General features: G+C 42.5%; 1 protein-coding gene across 1 annotated transcript in view; it reads left to right on the top strand.

Moving 5' to 3' along the window:
* The window catches only part of LOC138567101 (solute carrier family 22 member 20-like), a 481,778-nt gene that overhangs the window by 75,884 nt on the left and 384,765 nt on the right, over positions 1-21,129 (top strand). Inside the window, exon 3 of the mRNA XM_069644971.1 lies at positions 4,957-5,060. Within this exon, the coding sequence (XP_069501072.1) occupies positions 4,957-5,060 (104 nt within the window). The remainder of the gene's footprint in view (positions 1-4,956; positions 5,061-21,129) is intronic.

Here is a 21,129-nt window from a genome sequence, read left to right as displayed (position 1 = left end):
GACAGCAACCATACAGGTGGTCGACGATGCTCTCAACATTCTTGACGATGGCCACCCCTGCCTACTGGTTCTATTTGATCTTGTGGATGCTTTCGAGACAGTTGGGTGCCTGGCGCTCATGGACAGCCTACATCAGCGCATGGGGATCAGCGACCTTGTCCTACGATGATTCAAGTTCTACCTTGATAACCACCAGAAGTTTGTTCAGATGGACTACTCTAGATCAGCAATGCTACTCATCATTTGTGGTGTCCCGCAGGGTTCCTTCCTCTTCACAGTGATATTCAATCTATACATGGAGCCGCTGGGAGCACCCCTACCCACACACAACATCCAAATCCACATCTACCAATACGCTGATGACACACAGCTTTACCTCAAGATAGACTCCATCAAGAACATCTACATGCTCAAAACCTGCCTCTCTCCTCTCTGATCCAGTCTTGGAAGTCCAGTGCATACTTGAAGCTCAACCTCTTCAAGACCGAATTACAACACTGAACATCCACACATATAGACCTGGCTATCAACCATGAACCCTGAGGGCTTCACACCCAAGCTCACCTCCTGTGCCAAGCCCCTCAGGTTCCACATCGACAAACATTGCTCCTTCAAGACACACATAGCTAAGACAACTCAGACAGCTTGGTATCAGCTCTCCCTCTTGCGGAAAGCCAAGCCTTTTTTTCCTCCGGACTGCTTTAGCTCCACTGTTGAAGCACTGGTCCTATCCCACCTGGATGGGGCAACACCATCCTCGAAGGCCTCTCATTGTCCTCTCTTGTGCCCCTGAGAAGTGTCCTACACATGGCTGCATGCTTCATCAAGGGTCTATGCACATATGACGACATCACCCTGGCCCTCATCGACCTTCACTGGCTCCCACTGCATGCACAAAGCACCTTCAAGTCTTGCTACATCATCTATAAGGCATTCACACTCAAGTCACCCAGCTAGCTCATGGAGAAACTCAGCATCTCCGGCAGACAGCGCACCAACAGAAGCCAGGACATGTGCAGACTTGAAATCCACCACTGCAAAAAGGAAAGGACCAGAAAACAAGCCTTTTCTGCTTACACCCCAAGACTATGGAACATCCTCCCCATCAGCATCAGATTCGCCCCCACGGTCCTTCAATTCAGAATAGAACTCAAGACCCACCTCTTCGCTCCTCCTCAACACCTAGGCCATCATCTCGCCCCCTGCGCCACCTGACTCACTAGACGCCGTCTGCCGCTCTCCACCCTGCCATCCTGTACAGCTGTACCTCTCCTCTCTGCCCCTCTGTATCCTACCCCCACTATATATCTGTTCTGTTACCTCTGAAAAGCACTCCATTATGCATATGTTCTGTTGTATAACTCTGCATAGCGCCCCATTGTGTACCTGTATTGTTGTATACCTCTGTACAGTGCTCTGTTGCTTCTCGAAGCTAGATCTGCACTCAATAAATACCACAATAATAATAATTATTATTATAATCACAGGTTACACCAACACTCACAGCAGAGCTCTTGATGGGGCAATGTTGACACTGTGTCGGGAGCAGCTGCTGTATGTTGTATGCTCCGTGCTGCAACCTTTTGAGGCGGCCACCGAACAGGCTATCCATCACAGCGTATCCCTCAGTGAGGTGCTCCCTCTGGCATACCTCCTTAATGTCAACCTAACCAACATGGTGAGGGCCCATACCTGGCAGTTGATGCAGATACTGCACTGCTGGGGGTGGACCAGCTTTAAATCTTGTGTGGTGATCCACAAGGAGTTTCATTTAAACCTAGCATTGAGTACCTGCTGGATTCTTCTCTGGACTCATGTTTCAAGGTAAATGTGGATGCTTTTTATCCTCATGTCTCGGGGAGGAGGGCTTTCAGAAAACATCTCCAGCAGGATACATCGAGCAAATGTGCAAATATGCTTTGGTGCAGTGCTTGTAACATGAAGTCGAGAATGAATACAGGCATTAGGAAGACCTCTAAATGTTCCCAACCTCACCAGGAGTTTCAAACTCAGGGTTGATGGCATGAAAGGGCAGAACCTCACTGACACCTGTCGAAAGATTTGTGAGCAGTGCAGGTGCAGTCGACAGGGAGGAGATGCTGTAGGACATGTTCCACAGTGACGGGCATCTTGAATACAGCGAGGTCACTAATAGGAACAGTCAGTGGACCATCAACGATACAGATGCCTGATGCCAATCTATTGGAAACTTCACCCGTGACAAGGGACGTTGAACCAGAACATTACTGGCATATCAAGCAGTTTGTCTGGCCAGCAGCACTTGTGTGGATTGCTGTTGAATCGCTAAGCTTCCCCCCCACAAGTTTGCAGTCTAGGTGGGGAAGAGAGAGAGATAGAGAGAGAGAGAAAGAGAGAGAGAGAAAGAGAGAGAGAGACAGAGAGAGAGAGACAGATTTTAGTGTAGCTGGACTATTGTCTCTAACCATAGTAGAAGCCTCGCTTTACTGCATTCTGAACAACTGACTTTATAAAAGTGAGAACTTAATTGTGGAAAACTCCCAAATAAGGTACACTTAGCCAGTGGTCAAAGCGTATGAAAATAATTAGTGGAACTATGTTCCCTGCTGGCCTACCCCCTCTTCCCACAAACCCCATTGTCTCGCCCCCTTGAACCCACAATCCAAACCCCCAAACACACCTGTTGTTTAAGGGAATGTTCAGTGCAGCGCACTGAAGTGCAAGTTTCAACTTCTTCCTACACTTTTATATCATAACTAAACCATTCCAGAACAGTTTCTTTTTAAAATAAAAGTATAGGAACAGTAATTCTTGTTTTTTTTTAAATGTACAGGAGCGCCACTCCCAAACCCTGCCTCCCACTTCGACCAATGCACTTAGCCATCACTAAGTCAAATGTTCTCTGGTTCTCTTACAGGGCACAGACACCCACTAAAATTGTCTGTCACCCTCATATGATACAAAGCCACACAAACATTCTCAGGCTCTCTCTAATTTGGCAGCCACCCACTATGGTGTGCAAGCTCTCTTGCCGAGTGCAGCCACCCGTTGGAGTTCCTGGGCTTTCTCACCAGATGCAGCCATAAGAGCTCAGGCCTTCCGACAGAGGGCAGCCATCCCTTAAAGTTCTTCAGATCTCTGCAAGTCTGCAAGAGGAAGTTGAGCTCCTCCTCCTTGTTCCTCTCACATTGCTGCAGTAACACCATGAGAGAACTGGCCAATAAATTGGTAGAACTGGGAAAAGCAAAAAAACATCCAAAGAACCCAAAACTGTGGAAGAACCGAGAAGACCCCAAGAACAGTTCATCTCCACACTACACAACAACACAAAACAACCAACGCAACAGCATGTGGGGAGACTGAATCACAACAATAACAAACAATTAGGGGCGAAATGGGAAAGAGAAAGGGAAAGATTTTTTGTCTTTTTTAAGATGTATTGGGGAATCACATGGGAAAAGGGACACGAAGGAAGTAAAGGGTTTTGTTTTCTTTTTTATAAGGGGAATCTAACAGCACTAACAACACACTGAAAAAAAACTGAGACAACGGGTAACAAATAAGGACAACAAACACACTCCATACACAGACAAAACAGACAGAAATCAACACATGAACTCCTCAAGAATCCTTGAATCTCTGCTCAAAGCACATCAAAAGCCCTCCAAGCGCCATCCAACTGTGAGCCTGCACTGTGTACTCCTTCCCTCAATGCCTAGCACAACTCACCAATCAATAGGAAGTCAACAGGCCTGTTGTAGACGGTCAAGCTTGTTCTAGGAGATTTGAAGGTTCTGACTGGCTGAACGAATGCAAACGAACTTGATTATTTAGCCTGAGAAAGCTATGATTGTCTGAATGAACCCAACAAAAAACCCTGGGATTTGACCAAAGACCCTAGCCTCTTGATTGGATGATGAATCATTTCAAGAGTCCCGGATGTCCGACACAAGTTCAACCCAGGATTCAACCACATCAAAAACTCATCTTACACTCACAGCATAAGACAGACCAGGCCAAAAAGATTGAAGGGTGTTGTGGGTCGTTTTTTTAGTTCATCCAGGCTTACCCATCAGTGTGGTGTAGGAATCTAGACATGGTAAGCTTGGGACCCACGCCTGGGCATAACCAGGACATGCATGGTGACTTATAAAAGTATGTTGAGTGAGTGCCACAATTCATGTGCTAGAATCTCAAGCTACACCGCACTGATGACACCTAATGAGGCTTAAGCATACCTGGGGTACATGATATCTCAAGCAGGTGGGAAGTATCCTAGCAGTACGGATTGTACTCTTGCTTTTGAGGTGTGACTAAACCTATTAACCATTGCCAACATTTAACTTCGATTTGATGTCAAATGGTAAAATTAGGACCAACATATTAAAAAGCCTTTTACTTTACAACTATTGCTATGGAGAAAAGTCCAGGCTTCATGACAAACATGAGGCTCATAGGCCTGGGAAATGCACACAGGTGTGTGGGAAGAGGCTGGTGCTGCGATGCCTTGGAAATGAATGCTCTGCCAGTGTAACTCCTCTTTGGGAATCCGTCACCTGGATTGTGGCAGGTAGCGATGGTCCTTAACGGACACATTGTGGACCATGAGAAGTGATTTAGCAGGCCAGGATGTAATGCAAAAGCCAGGTTTCTCATTGAAATTCTGCTGAATTTAATGCTGAATAAATACAGTATCTAAGAATAAAATTTGTAGAAATTTAAATCAAGACAGTAACTAAGACGTGAGACAGTTGAAGGAACTGTTGTTTGCAATAAAAGATGATACTAAGTATGCAAGGAGGTAGAACTGTGGTGTAGAGGGACTTGGGGATGAATGAGGCAAAATAGAGGCATGCCATGAGTTCGGATTCCGATTCACAATCTTGGCTTGCATGGCCAAAGTTAATCCCACCTGAAAGCACAAACTATCCTCTGTGGGTCTCAATATCTAACAGATTGTTTCACCTTCTTTCGTAGTGGGATCTGGTGTGCGACCTACGTCAGATGAAACAAGTGGCCCAGACCATTTACATGGCGGGGGTGCTGGTGGGAGCTGCCATCTTTGGAAGTCTCTCGGACAGGTGAGTGCCAGAGGCCATCGCACAGGAGAGGTGTTTTGTGACCAGTTTGTAGCATGGTATCCTTGAGATGAACAATAGAGAGATGTTTATTAATGCGTGTCATTCACATCATCAGCCAAACATTTATGTTTCACATCGAAACAGAATATATCCGCACAAAATCTTTGAAAATGTGCATTAGTACACTTTGGGAGAAATCAGTGCTTAGTAGAACAATTGAAGAGCATGAGTGCTGTCACTCCTCTGCTTTCCAATTAAGAAAACTGAAGCCGGCACAACTTATTTCATGCTAAAAAATAAAACAGAACATTGGAGGAAATGAGTACCTTACTCTGCTTTTGTGACATTTGAAGGGATACCAGCTGTTTGCACGTGGGCACACTGACCCCACTTGCTACCTCAGCAAATGATGAGTGAATTGGAGCAAATTGGAACTGCAGTGTGCTGCAGTCCGCAGTCCACAGCGGCAGAGTGTGAGGGAAAGTACCGGCTAATGGGCTAAGACGTTTTACCAAAAGGACTTCTTGGTACTACGAGCAGTGTCCATGCTGACAAATAGCACTAATGACTATTACTGTGTTTCCTATTTGAAAAGCATGTGTATACAGTGCCGGATTTAACAATCGGACAAAGGACACATGCCCAGGGTGTATTTCTGGCCTGCCTCTCTTACCTGAAAGGCCAACATATGGAAATGTATACGCTGCATGTATATACGGGGGCCGATGGGTAAAGGTGATAATACATGTGTGGGGAAATGGGGGAGGGCGGGGGCTGCAGGGGTTCTTCCCCTGCATAGATACGCAGTGAATGTTTGGGTGTTTTTGACTTAAAACATTTGACCTAATCACATTTGATAGAATGTATTTGACCTTTTGTTTCAGTCTAAAATGGGGGGAGACCCCCGCACTCGCCACACTTCCCCTTAACCTAATCTATACCCCTACCCACCCCATATATACATATATTTAATTAAATTCGAATGAAAAAAGGTAAATGTTTTAGTTCAAATGTTTTTTGGTAAATTATGCCAATACCCCAGTGAAATGGGTAAAAGAAAATAAATCACCATTTTGGGCATTCACAGTGATTTTTGCGCAGTAATCACGTAGATCCGACTGCACAGGATCTTCAGTGAGAGCCTGTCTTTTTAAGGTTTCATCAAATTGGAGACCATTTACAATGGAAGGTGATTAGTGACGCAAATGGCAGTGACGCTGTGGCACTTTTCTATCTTACAATTCTGTAAGGCTAAGCTATGATTGTTAGGTGATTAAACATTGTTGAGTAGAGAACAAGCTGCAAGCAGCATTGAAGATTACCCCTGTCATGCATTTTGTTTCACTTTGTGTGTTTAGAAGATTTCTTGTAGCTTAGTATTAAGCTGCCTGCTGACGTTTGCATTCTCCCATTCAGGATGTAGAAATGAAAGCTGCAATCATATAGGGTAATTTTCCATTTCCCGCAAAGTAAAACAAAAGTGGCGATAAAAGGGTTCATCACCACTCTTTACGCTGCACAGGATTTTGTATGATTTGGAGAGCAGAGTAGACTTAAAATGTTTGCTTGATCTTCAAGGAACGCCTGCCAACACTGCTCAGGTTTCTACCAAAATGTATGTTTATGCTGGGGCAAAACGAATGGATTCCTGTGGGATCCACTTGACTTTATACCTGGTAAAAGAAGGCAGATTCCAAAGGAACCCTTTGAAGATGGATCCCTCAATCTGTAACTGGGGTGGCATTTACACTTTTTTAGAAACATAGTGCAAAAGTGAAGCGTAAATGTGATTTCACCTGTGTTTTACTATTTAATTTTCCACTTCTGGTAAAAACTATTAAAATTGCATGCAAAGTGCGAACAGAAGGGGTCGCCTCCTATACCTTTTGATCAACATGCTTCCACAATGCTCTCCATGGTCCAAGTGGGGAACAAAATGGAGTGGTACTGTGTACTTAAGGGAGAAAGAGGGTGTCGCTTCAGGAGGCGTGGCAAGGGGCATGAATAGATCATGTAGTTAAAATATCTCCTTTTTTTCGTGGCCTTTTCGGTTAGATATAACTACCATAAGGAGTTATTTAGGTAATCACCCAAAGAATATTGACAAAATGAACATTATTAAATCCAAAGTAGGGGTTTATTTTGGATGTGAAGGACTTCCCGGCTCTAGAATAGGCCTGTATTTCTGGGCCCTAGTGATTTGTGCAACCCAAACAGTGAGTCAGACAAGTACTGTCCCTTCAAGCTGAAGGTATAGTGGCCCAACATGTCAGTTCAAGGTTACACAAACCTTTGTTTGTGTAGGATTTTTATTTGACTTAACTTAAAGCAGTGGCAGATAATACTTAACATGGTTATTGAAAGTAGTGGGATCATAAATACATACAAAAAGACACTCAAACTCTTTCAAATAATCAAAAAGAATATTACGATTTCCATTTGAGCATTTATTTAAATACTAATAGAACTAATAGAGACAGCGATATTACGATTGTGTTACATGTGTGCTGACCCTAAAAGACATTCTTCACAAATGGTTGGTCGCAAGGGACAAATGTTATGAAATGTTGCACCGTTTGATTAAATGGCTAGTAAACAAGTCGGTTATTACAATTTTTCAATCACTGACCAGAACATGACAAATTACCTTATATAGTGATTGCATAGTTTTAAGGCACTTAATGCCCAGCGATTTCTAAGTGTGGACAGGGGATCGAATCTGTATCTCCACGTGTCATATTTTCAAGGCGTGCACGTTGCCCCTGAGCTATCCTCACGAGTTGAGGTTTGCTAACCTGTCTAGTACCAAACTACCAAAAAAGCGGTTGTAAAATAGAAGTGCAGATTTTGCTGTGTTTTATAACGGAAATCCCTGAGCGCCATTTTAAGGAATGTTGGTGCCTGGTCCACACATACACTTGGGGCCACACCCAAAACAATTGAAGTGGCTGAAGAATCTCCAGACAACTTTTCATCGAGATCACAACCCGCAGCTTTGTACTCTGCCACAGAAGCAATCGAAATACAACTTAAAAGAACTTTATTCATTGGTAAAGCACGACAGAGAAGGTTGATGTGTGCATATTTTTGTGTACGTTATGTGAATGCGGCAAGTAGAAGGGTACTTGTTTGGAAAGTGGGGAATCTAACTGGCCCTACACATTGTTGGACCAGGGCGTGTTTTCGGAATGAAGCAGGCAGGCACTCCATCATGCATATTTGATGCAATGAGACAGACCGGCTCATAACATTTAAAGATCCATAGCATTTTCATACTACCCTGCTAACAATATCTTTCCCTCCGGAGCCCTTGTTTTGAAGCCCAGAACATAAAGTGGGTCAATCACTTGGGTTGAACTGGCTTTTTCAGGGCCATTATGGCCCAGGGTCGTACTGGGCCATAACATTGTCTCGGGTACCAATGAAAATGTGCGCCACAGTTGGAAATGGCCATTCATTCCTTTTGTGACAGTGTTTGATTAGTGCACAAGGGTGAGTTTTTTGATAAAACATGATGCCTATTGTGCATTTTAAAGAATATGTATTCAGCAAAACTTGTCAAAACTACTAGCAAAGTGAAGTAACTCATCCAACTTGCCCACAGTGGCCACAAAATTGGTCTACTTTGACCAAATAAACTGTCCCACACCAGCATTTTGTGTTTTTGATTCGGCCATGGGCCTATTGCCCTATAGGCCAGACGAACCTGCTATCGGCCGACTACAGGTGAGAAACAGCAGACGGTAGACATGTTCCATTCAGAATTTCATGTCACAGTTTCCCCATATGTTCCCCATATGTTCAACCATATAAGCCTGCCAGTTAGTGCAATTTTTTTTATTTTTTATTTTTTATTTGTCTTAGTTGAAATGAATCAACCTTTCAAAACGGGACAAAATTGATTACATAATAACATTTCATCAAAGTAGAAAACACATAAGTTAAAATATTTAGGCTTACAAAGTAAAAAAAAACTAGTGAGTTAAAACATTTAGAGTTAACCTATAACGTATAAAATCCCTAAAGACAAATTGGTGCAACTACGCAATGTATACAATTCAAGATGATACATAAAATAAAATAAAATGCCTAGTCAATCTCGAATTTATCTTATGCAATACAGTTCACCCACTATGTCACAAGCTGGTTATTCTCTCTTGATTGATCTAGTTTCAACCCATTTAAGAAGTTTATCGCAGATATTTGAATCGGTAAGTAAGAACAGTCTAAAATTATAGCCCAACATTGTTTCTGATCCAAACTTCTCAAATATGTACAATGCCTTTAAAAAATGAGTTTCTCTCTGCGAAGTTAATTGTAAACATTGTGTGATCAAATGTTCTAAGGTTTCCTTTTCCATTGGGATGTTACAAAATCGACAAATGTTTAGTTCAGGCTCTACAAGTTTCCGTCTAAAGCTAGTATCCTTAGTTGGCCACAAGTTAAATCGCATACTTAAAATTGTTGAGCGATAGACCATCAATGGGGCTTTTATCAGATATATCGGTAGTATTTTCAGTTTTTTTGGTGGAAAACGATATAAGTCTCCCTCTCTATATTGTAAACATCTTTCATAGGTTTTTATCCAATCAGTGTTGTATATCTTTTCTTTCGCCTTCATTGGATTATTAGCCAATAAATTGATGGTTATATCAGCATCAGCCAATTTTTGATATATGCTCTTAATCCAGGTGGTTGGAAAGATATGTTGTGATGAAAATATGTATCTGGTCAAAGTTTTTAGTATTACATCCAGAGTAGTAGACATCAAACATTTTCTAAGCAATGAACATAGTCGCCAATTGTAATGTGCTTCCAATGAGATCAAGCCCAATTCATAAAGGATCCACGGGGTTGGGACACATTGTGGCAAATGCAAAATTTGCTTCCAACACCTCCCTTTCCATTTTTCAAAGCAAAAACGTGTGTTAATTGGCAAGGATTCTAGGCCGTACATTAGGCTTGGCACAGCTTTCTGGATCCAATAATGGAGAGATGGTTTAATAGAGAATTTCCCAAACCTATACATAATGATTTTTGCTTAAGAGGTTGCAGTCTCTAGTTTATTTCCAACACATTCTATATGAGCACTGTTGGTTGTGTTACCTTCGAAGAGCATTCCCAAATAGGTGAATTGTTTCACTAAGCTCAGCAGTGTGTTGTTGATAGTCCATACAAATGACATCCGTGCAATTTTATTTGGATGGTAAACTAATATCTGAGTTTTATTAGGGTTAACTCTTATATCATTCTCAACAATATAGGTATTAAATGCAGTCAATAGTTTCTGCAATCCTAATTGTGTTTTCGATATTAACACTACATCGTCCACATACATCAGGCTTTTAACAAACTGATCATTGAATTTTGGGGAGTCGGAGATGTGGCATTAAAAGTATGTTTTAGATCATACATAAAATAATTAAAGATTGATGAGGCCAATAAACAGCCTTGTTTCACCCCACGCGAGATAGAGATGGGTTCAGACAATAGGCCATTCAGTGAAAGTCGAATGCGGACTGAGGTGTTACAATGTAAAACAAAAATAAGATCGTATAAGGTTGTAGGACACTTATCTCTTTGTAGTTTCTGAAATAAGATTACATGAGAAATTGAATCAAAGGCAGAAAATAAATCAACAAAGGCAAAATAAACCGGCTGTTTAGATGACTGACATTGGGTCTTTATTGCATTTAAGCATAGTAAATTGATTTATGTGCCCATGCCCGAAGCAAACCCTGTCTGGTGTGAGTCCCGCAGATTATTGGCAAGGGTCCAAGCATTAAACTGTTGTAACAGCAATTTGGAAAAGATCTTTCCCGGTGAGTCAAGCAAAGTGATTGGACGATAATTCTGGGGTAAAGTCTGGTCACCCTTCTTAAAAATTGGGATTATAATTGATGTCTTCCAGGTTGGTGGAATCATCTGGAATCGTATCACTGATTGAAAAATGTTTTTAAGAATTGCGGCCCATTCTTTGGGGTTGGCTTTTAAAATCGCATTGCTTATTCCATCTGGTCCGCAGGCTCTAGATACACTTGCCTGTTTTATCAGCTCTTCAATAGTTACAGAGGGGAATCCTAGAGTCCGTGGGTGAGTAACCTTGTGTAGGAATTGAGCTTTGTCAAACTCATTATCAGCATGAAGACTCGTATAGTAGTCAACCCATGCTTGTTGGTGAACCCCATTAAGCTGTGCGTCAGTTTGTAAATTTGTATTGTGGCTGTTTAATAACTGCCACATCTCTGCCAAATTCTTGTTGGCAATGGCTCTCTGCATTCTTTCGCTATCTTTTTGGAATGTGATTGCTTTATGACTTTTTAACCAATTCTTATATCTAGTTTTGGCATTATTCAGATCTTGCCAACATGAGGTTGTCCTTGCTGCTAATATGTTTATTTTTTCCTTCCTATATTCAGCACGCTTGGTTTGAATGTTGTAGTCAAAAGCATGTTCATGGGTCAAGCTGTTTCTAGAGCTTTCAGTAAACGTGTTAACATATGGTAATTACAGATCTGGATATTGGATTAGAATGTTTGAATGTGCTTTACTCTCTACCGCACATCCAAAGGATTTGAGGTTTGTCTCGGTCCATCTTAATCGTACTCTTGAACTATTCGTCACAAGGGATTGGGTAAGATATTTCTTACCAACAACAGTTATGTCCCAGTTTAAAACTAATGAGAGACGATTATGATCACTGTGTAATTGTGGACATATGTCTAATCCCTGGATTTGATGGAAAGCCTCCCTATTGAAATAAATGTAATCAATGGTACTATAAGTAGCATACCTTTTCCATGTGGGTTGGGATGGTATATCACCAGGGACTGCCCCATTAACCATCTGAAAGTTTCTTTCTGAAATAAATGAATTCCAGGTATTTGTTTCGTTGGACGTCCGAGAGATGTTACAACAATCCAAGTTTACATCTCCCATAATTAGGGTATGTGTGATGTTTGTATCCCTACAAATTATATCTAGCAATTTAGTGAGACCTGCATAAAAGATAGTATTTGCGATCCCTGCTGGGTTACGATAAAAATGTATCAAAGCAATTTGTTGATGTTGGCAGGTGATTTTTACTAATTGTAAGAAAGCTGTCTCTACTTCCCATGGTATAATAGTCAAGCCTGATTCAGAGTGCACTGCTACAAGTAAACCTGAGGAGGGTCTACCACCAGTATTTAATGCTGGAGAAAGTAATATATCATAACCATCCCATGTTGGGTTGTTAATCAACCAGGTTTCTTGCAGCGCGATGATATGATATAATGTAGTAAACTTTTTAACAGAGTCATGCAGATGAGAGTGCCCTCGTGTGTTCCAGCTTGCTATTTTTATAAGTTGCAAATTAACTTATGGTTAATTTCTAGTAGTACCAGAGCCTCCTGATAAGCTACCAGACCCATTTTTCAGGCTTCGATATATATTTAATTGCATTGGTGGGCCTTGCAGTTGGTCAGGAGTCTGTTCTGGATCACGCGCCAATAAAAATACCCATATCAAACAGTGTCATTCTTGATTGCCAAATCACATTGAACACACCATTTGAAGGAATCCATAATCTCACTACTGATTCTGATACATCAGAGACAAACTCAATCTGTGCTATATCACTCGAAGTTACATCTTGTAATTCTGTTATGTCACTATAGATGTTCTGTTAAGATCATATGTTTCAAAATGACCACCTCTACTTTTTAAAATGAGGGAGTTGGCCATGCTTTTCACAGGCTGAGTCTGCTTTATTGAGAGTTGTGCAGTGGGGAGGTTTCTTTGCAGTCCAGCAGTTGATCGATTGCGGGAAAATTCCCTCTCAAACACATCCTCTTGTCTATTAGTATTCTCAGGCAATTCTTCACTACTTAGAGTTACTCTTTTTATGTTATTCATTTCTAATATTTCCGCCTTGTCAGAGTATATCGGCAATAGACGTTTCAGCATATAGTCATCAACGGCTTGTCTAAGTTTTTCCATCGCCTCCTCGCTTTGACTCTTAGTTAATGAAGTCGGCAGAGGTAAGGTAGGTTGCAATGGGTTAATATCTTTTATTGAATGCTCATTGTCAAGAGGTTTTTTTTGGGCTTGTTTGAGCATTCAATTGTATGGACAAGTTGACTTAACGGAGAGAATGATAATGGGCAGTCAGCGGATATTTGGGGACTGTAGGAATCTGCCTGAGTTGTAGGAATGGTAGGTCTTTCCTTTATTCTTGATGGTGTTTCTACTTGTATTTGAGGTTGATCATGCACTTGTGTCTTTTGGGGTTCACGATCAACCAATATTGGTGCTGTCCCCCCTATGGATTTGAAAAACGCATTAAGTGAGTTTTTTGAGGACCTTCCGTCTGGCCTATTTTTTGATTTCTAAAATGTGTGGCGGGGTCCTTTTATCTTTGGGAGATTGATTATTTTATTCTCTGGTAGTGTATTTAAACATTTCAGTGAGGGTTGTTGTTCACGCAAGACGGCACTGGGGCAATCAGAGGTGCCAGCGATTGGAGAGGCAATGTTATCAACTGTTGCAATGGAGATATCAACCGGTCGAATAACATTCACAAATTCAGGTAATATTTGTGTCTTTAAAGATACCAAAGGTGCATGCACAGACAAATATTGTGGTCCTCTCGGTAAATGTATGCTTTCATTTACTATTACAGAGTCGATCCCTGCGGTGAGATTACCATGAGCATATCTGTTTTTTCCATGATGGTTCTACAATTATCATTTAGCCAGTTGGATAAGGCGTCTAATTGCAGGGACTGTTTGGCAATTTTGCTTCTAAACTTTCAAATAGTTTGAACATACTCATTATGGTTGTATTCGTAGCAGCTAGAGTAAGTTCAATCATAGTTTTAGAGCGTTCGGTACCATAAGTCCGAGCTAGTGGGCGAGGAGTTGGTAAAGCAAATGATGGTATGTTGGAACGAGCATTAGACAGAGGTGTGTTCAATCTGTCTAGGACAACTGAAGCATTCGCCTTTTCCTCAACGATGGAAATTGGGGATTCGCATTGGCTGGCATAAATTGATATGCCAGTCGAGTTAGAGTCATAATGTGCGTAAGGAATTGGCGATAACTCAGAAGGTAGGCATGCATTATCATGTAAGGCATTCTTTTTTGTTGTTTTCAAAAGAGTGCGGTCTGATACTACTTGAACATCATTATGTTCAACTAATGCATTTAAATCGGTAATAGGAACAGGTGTGTGAACTATAGGCCTATTAACATGCTTAGCAAGATTGAATATACAAGTCGGCATGAGCGGCACTAAACTGTCCACACTTTCTGTTTGGTTCTTGGTCTTACAATTCTGAGCAACAGTTGGGGTAAGAGTAATTGACGTATGGGAAGTGTGTGAGTTCCTGACCTCATTTCTCATAGGAAGCAAAAGACCCATTTGTGCAGGCATACCAGTTTTCAGAGAGTGTGGAGCAAACATCACCGCCATATGGTAACAAACAATATATCACTGTAATATCTTGTTACTTATAGCAGATACAAAATCAAAAAAATAAAATAAAAGGTTCAAACAAAGTGTAGTATCCGCTTTCCGCGTCAACGCGGCGAAGCGGAAAGCGGTACTTGCACGAGTACACCCTCGAGTGCGCGTTCGCTTATAGGAAGTGCTCTACCTTGATTCTGCGATTCCGGTAGGCGGGACAAGTTCACTGGCCAATCAGGCTAAAAAGGGAAGGAAAAACAAACAACAAAAAAAAAAAAAAGGAGAAACGTTGTAACCGTTTGTCACAAAATCACCAAGTCTTCCAATAAAGTGTGGTCTCTGTTATGAGCTTGAGCCCAAAAAGTCACCTTAATCAGCCCCTTTCACAGCTCCAAATCTCCACGGTATAATCCAGCACAGGAGCCAGGGAACAGATGCAACAACGTCCAAAGCGGAAAAGCGGTACTTGCACGAGTACGTCCGCGCAATTTTTCTGTTGGGCCATATTAACTAATACAGCTGCAAGCGTCGCTGCACCCAGTGCTGTACATTTAGATCTTGTTAGTACTATATTTAATAGGTGCTCAGTTTACCAACCTTTACCTTAGAAAAATGAAGGGCTGAATCAGCCCCGAGGGATTTGAACCTGTGAGTGGAGTTTGCGCGGTGGCGCAGTAGGAGCACAGCATGCCCTGCCTGCACGCATATACGCACGCACGCACGCACGCACGCAGGGATGTCTGGGAGAGAGTGCGTCAACGCATATGAAAGGTTTGGGCTGAGGGCACGAGTGCCAGCCTGCGTGAAATCATAATCCTGTGTGCGTGTGATCTGTGTCTCTGACTCCCAAGCTCTGCGTCATTACGGGACAACAGCGCAAGGCCCCACTTCACCCCCTTTCACTATAGAGGATCGGGCAGTGATTCTCTCGGGTCAGGCAGCCCCAGCCAACCACTGCCATATATGCTATTGCGGATCCTCAACCATCCAAGAATTAGATCCCCAGATCCCAACCAGTTGACTATCCAGTTACGATCCATCTATTTGCACACAGATCTATATAATGAGCAGTTAGTTCACTTTACAGTCGCTAAGTCCCTGATTCATGGAATGTTTTGCACCTTGCAAAGTGACTTTGCACTGCCAAAAAACACTCTGATTGATGGAGCAGTGCAAAGTGTATTTTGCAGTGCAAGTGCTCTGTGAATCAGGGTGTTTGTTGGCAGTTGAAAGTCACTTTGCACCAGTGAAAAGTCACTTTGCACGTGCAAAACATTCCATGAATTTCCCGCTCCGACAATAGCATAAATTGAAGCCCACAGTCTTAGGGCTATAACATTGAGTTAATTCATAAAGCTTTTAGGGGTGCAAGAAAATTGGCAATGTAAGCTTGTCGCAATTTGCACATGCAAATACTTTTCTTTGTGAATTTCTGAATGGTTTGCTACAGCAGACAGGTGCGGAAACTGGTTGGGCAGCTCGAGGTGAGGCTTCTGGCTGTAACGTGCCCAGAAGGACCAGGAGAGGGAACACGTGTTTGCAGAAAAAAAAAAATATATGAATGACTGTTCTAGATGATATACTCAGACACTTTACATTATGTAATCACGCAACTTGACATTGATGGTTTCACAAAAATTAAATTAAAGCAATCTACATTAAAGCATGATGTCTATCTTAAACCCACATCCACCGTGCAATTGAACAGTGAAGTGCAGAGGCGTTGCTGGGGGGGGGGGGTGGAGGGGTGGGAGTGGGGGCTGAGGGAGCTATAGCCCCGAGTCTTTTGGCTGTAGCCCGGATATAAGCTCAGGGGCTACAACCAAAGGGCTAGCTAGCCCGAGCCCCAACAGTGCCGACATTAGCATAGCCCCGGATCTTTTACAAACCTAGCAACACCCCTGGTGAAGGGGTTCTTAGAATAAAGTTTAAAGCAAAACAATAAGCTTAGTTTTCTCTGAAACCTTTAACAGGTATTGGCATCAGAGAAATATGCATATTTTACAATATAGTTCTCAGATTCTCTGGTTCCTAGCTTGGGCATACATACTAAGCAACTGTCCCTTTATGGGCCTAAATCACATTATAATCCAACCAGAGACTATTTAAAAAATCTTTATAGAAACGTCTTCTGCAAAAGGACAATGACCCTGCTGTAGAATGATTTCCTCTGTCATCAAGGGAAGTCTCAACAATGTAACGTGAATTTTGATTCTGTATTTCAAAGCTTTAAATAAAATACAGCAAACGAAATAAACTTTGTGATAAGATCAACTGAGTGTAATCATTTTTTGACACAGAATTGTGGACTGTTATTTAGGACGTTATTTATGCAGCGGTCCCATAGCACAGCGTGTAGAGTGCTTGCTATAACATCTGTGCGGTGCTTGCTGACAGGTTCGAATCCCGGCAGGGCCAAAGTCAGTCTTTCATACTTCCGAGGTCGATAAATGAGCACCACGCGCTCTGGCTAATAATAGCAGCGCTCAGATACCTGAGGGTTTGTAGGCTAAATTATCATTATTATTATGTGAAGGACATTTCAAACTGTACAAATAAATCAAACCTTTTTTTTGGGTCAAATAAGCAGATCTGAAAGTAAGCTCATGAGAGAGCTGTAACATTTTACCAGCTTTCGCTTGTCTAGCGCCCCTTCCACTTAACTTAAACGGTCTGCAGGAAAGAAAGAGCAGGTAATGGGCTAATCAAAGTCACTGGAATGTTCCAAGGCAACCCTTTTCACAGAAGACCTACAGTACTATGCAGTGAGATAAGATGATTTGTCCAGGATCACATCATTGTTCAGTGGAAAAGCCAGGATATTAGTCACAAAGTAGCTTTCCTATCCACCTCTGCTGACTAATGCATTAGGCTCTACACAGAGTGTGACTACCCAATGTTTAAAGACCTTGGTCGAAGTGACAGAACTTGAATAAAGCTGATCCTATGTTTCTTTTTATGTTCCCATCACCAAAGTTTTTACAATCTGAGAGCGAGGAATGGCTGAGTTTAGTTTGTTCTGGTGTGGTACTATGATCTGGCATATGAAAAGAGATCTCCGTAATGAGTGCTTAACAGACTGAGCTATCTTCTGAATCATGGTAGCACTCAAACGTATATGCTTTTCAAATGTGATTGATGCACATAGTTTGCATGGGTGCATTTAAAAAAGAAACCACTCTAGCATGGTTTCTTTATAAAATAAAACTTTAGCAATGGTGAAATGTAAAAAAGAAGGTATAGGAGCACCACTCGCAACGCTCCTCCGCAATTCGAACACTGCCCATACATTGTCAGAATTATGTATTACGCGACTTATGTGAATTGGGCATTCTTAAAGTCATCTGTATGAAATGGAGCATTATTTTAGACATTAACACGTATTTGTACTAAGCTGAGCTTGGGAATTACCTAGCCAGGTACCTACCTTTCTGGCGAGACTTAAATTCCGGATTCCCCACTTTACAACGTTGTGTTATCCAAGGCCCATTATTTAACGTCACTGTGCTTTTCCTGTACAAAATTACTTGCCACTGGAAGTGATTCCGTTCAAAATGTACAATACTCCAAAAAAGCCTCCCACACGTTTCAATAGACTAGTTATGCTCCATACACTATACAGTGACCTTTCATATTAACCATACAAGGGCGAATGGCGCAGATCTTGTTTCCAAAAGTGTATGTTGCCCTGAGGATATTGGTTGCATTTCCAATTGCTGTTGCATTCTGGCTCTCCGGCACAATAGCACTTCTCCGGACCCTCCAACTCAGTTACAAATGTGCTGCAAACATACAGCAAAAATACAATTCTGTGCCTCGAAATGCCATGTATGAAACCACAAAAAGTCCCAAACAAAGCTGCCGTATTCTGGGGGTGTCTGTCTTTCAGAACAAGATGCCAGGGCCCGGGGTTCCTCCTGCACGGCCTGCTGGGAGTAGCCACAGTGTTCAGGGACAAACTCTAGGAGTGCCCTTAAGCCAAGATGAAGTACGGGCTGGGCGCCTTGTTGTTCAGCCCTTGCAGGGGTGAGGAGGCACCATCCTCGATTCTCCCCAGCCAGGCCATGAAGGCATGGTGGGGTGCATTGGAGGGTTGGGAAATGGGAATGTTGGTAAGGGGGAGTGGATGGAAGGGCACTGGGTGTGAAAATTGAAGGGAGAGTGGATGAAAGAGGAAGGGACAAGCAAATGGGAAGACCAGTAGTTTGATGTTTCCCAACTACTGGCCGTGCTTCTCTTTTGCTATGGACTCGTACTGTTTATGTTTTGTAGCTCAGATTATGCATATATGTTCAATAAAAGGCACAGAGCTTTTATCCTTTAGGGATGGTTAATTGGGATTCACAGCTCAGCCTCTTGTTAGGGATCTGTGGCGAACAGTTGCCATTTTTCATGCTGTGGCAAAGGGCGTTTTCCTTGTAGGGAAGGTAGAGTGGATTGAAGGGGAGGAGGACGAGATGAAGAGAGTACAGAAAGGAAGGTGAATGGAGTGGGGGGCTTATGAAAGGAGAGGGGTGAGTGGAGGGAAGAGCAGAGCAGGGGTACAGATGAGAAAGTGATTTTGGACAGGTTGAGCAGAGTGAAGTGGAGAGTGGATTTTTCCCTTGAACGAATTGAGTGCTCCTGGACAAATCATTGTCTGTCCGCAAGACCCAGTGAGGTGACCAGGCTGTTTGCAGCCAGTCGTGCCCATAACCACCCAACTTGAATAGTAGAAAAGAGAACTTGCAATACATCAAACACTCACACCTAAATTGCATAAATGCCACACTCGTGGCAGCCATTACCTCCTCCCACTCTAAGCTCCACCTACCCAGGGCCCCTGTGGCAATCTTGCCCACATGGCCCGTTGCCTTAAATCTGCCACTGAAACAATGCCAATAAATGTGCCCTTGCTCTACGTGTATCACCTGCCCCGCCGTGTAAAATTGCTGGCTGAAGCGAAAGCCCTCCTTGGAAGCGGTTTTGTGAACTTCCAGCTTTATTTCTAGCAAAGTTTTAAAGTCGCGCTGATTGTTTAATTGAGTAAACATAAAAGGGGCGTTGTTTTTTAAACAATAATTTACCCCTGTCCCGATTATGATTATGATTACAATTATAATCTCCTTCTTCCCTTTCACGGGGTTTAAAGCAAATGTTGTTGTGTTCCCGCGTGGAGAACACGGGGGCATATAGGCCGCTCGGGTAATGATACGCGGGAGCCGGGGTCATAACACAACCTTCTTTATTGAAATACAGGCGGCAACTGCCTTAACGCTTTTCCCGTCCCTCCCCTTCCCTTGAAGTCACGTCCTGGACGTCTTCCCCTGTGGCCGCAACGTCGTCACCCACACAACGATGTGGACTATCTGACAAATGTAAAGCTTAGCAAACGAACCGGGAGGCTACAACCTATGCTGCCGTAAACACGAGACTCAAAACGTACGCTTAAAGTGAGGGCCCGATTGGACAGCTTAACTCACGTGACCTCTGCCCAACACGCTGTCCCCAAGGACCTTCATTTTAAAGCGACTGTAACTTAGAGCGCTGGACAAAATCAAATAACTTCTTTTTTTCGTCCTGTTAAGCATAAGGAGCACGAGCCTGCTCCCACGAATGCTGTATCAATATCAATCCAAACCACGTGTGTGCTGCAAAATGAAGATGAAGGAGTTAACTCCTAAGAGGGGGTGGATGAGGCGACATGCCTAGAATCCAGGAAGATAACGTCCAACCTCGAAAGAATGCAACAGAGAATGACTAATCCCCCTCACTAGCGTGAGAAGGGGGTTTAGATTCTATTAAAGACAAGGAGGCGAGTATTATGCATTACAATCTTTACTCTGAAACCACAGCAGCAAAGAAAAAACTTTTACAAACAAAAAAGTTTAAAACACAGAACTAAATAGAGTTCATGTCAATGTAAGGGGGAACATCCCAATTCATCATGGAGGATAGCTCATGCCCTGCAGGAGACCAATGGGCAGGGACCCTCCTCTATATAAGTCCTTTACTCCAATCCGAACTCCTCTTTCTGTAGCTGTCTTGAACCAGACGTCCACTGCACAGACCAGATGATAACACAATCCAGCGGAGCTCTCGGATCATGCATTCTCCACATCTTGTAACTGATACTAATGTTCCTCAACAGAACATCTCAGCCCGAAGCTATAAGAACAACAAACAAAGAAGGGTGGGTGGATGGGAAGAACAACAAACTAAAGAATGTTCTCTCTTGAAACACCTGTGTATAGGCGCGCTATGAAAGCCATACCGTATCATATCAAAGGTGGGTGGGTGGTTGGGATAATACTCGCCTCCTTGTCTTTAATAGAATCTAAACCCCCTTCTCACGCTGGTGAGGGGGATTAGTCATTCTATGGTAAGGCAGGAGGCTCATATTATGCAAGTTTAAAGCCCTTGCATCATATTAATTACAACATGATCAATACAATAGTGACAATACAATAATAATGATAATAATAATAATAAGAAGAAAAGTGTTTTAAATGTTTCTATTTTGACCAATCAACTGATTGCAAATGTATTCCCCCAGGCAAAGCTGCCCCAATAACTGTCCTAAGGCATAGCAGTCTTAACTGCAAAGAACTAGGAAGATGTGCCAATTCCAGCGTTCCTCACT

Source organism: Ambystoma mexicanum, chromosome 2p, assembly GCF_040938575.1.
Source record: "Ambystoma mexicanum isolate Mex_15411 chromosome 2p, UKY_AmexF1_1, whole genome shotgun sequence".
Classification (NCBI taxonomy): Eukaryota; Metazoa; Chordata; class Amphibia; order Caudata; family Ambystomatidae; genus Ambystoma; species Ambystoma mexicanum.
Note: the sequence above shows the minus strand (reverse complement) of the source record. Positions and strands in the feature narration are given on the sequence as shown.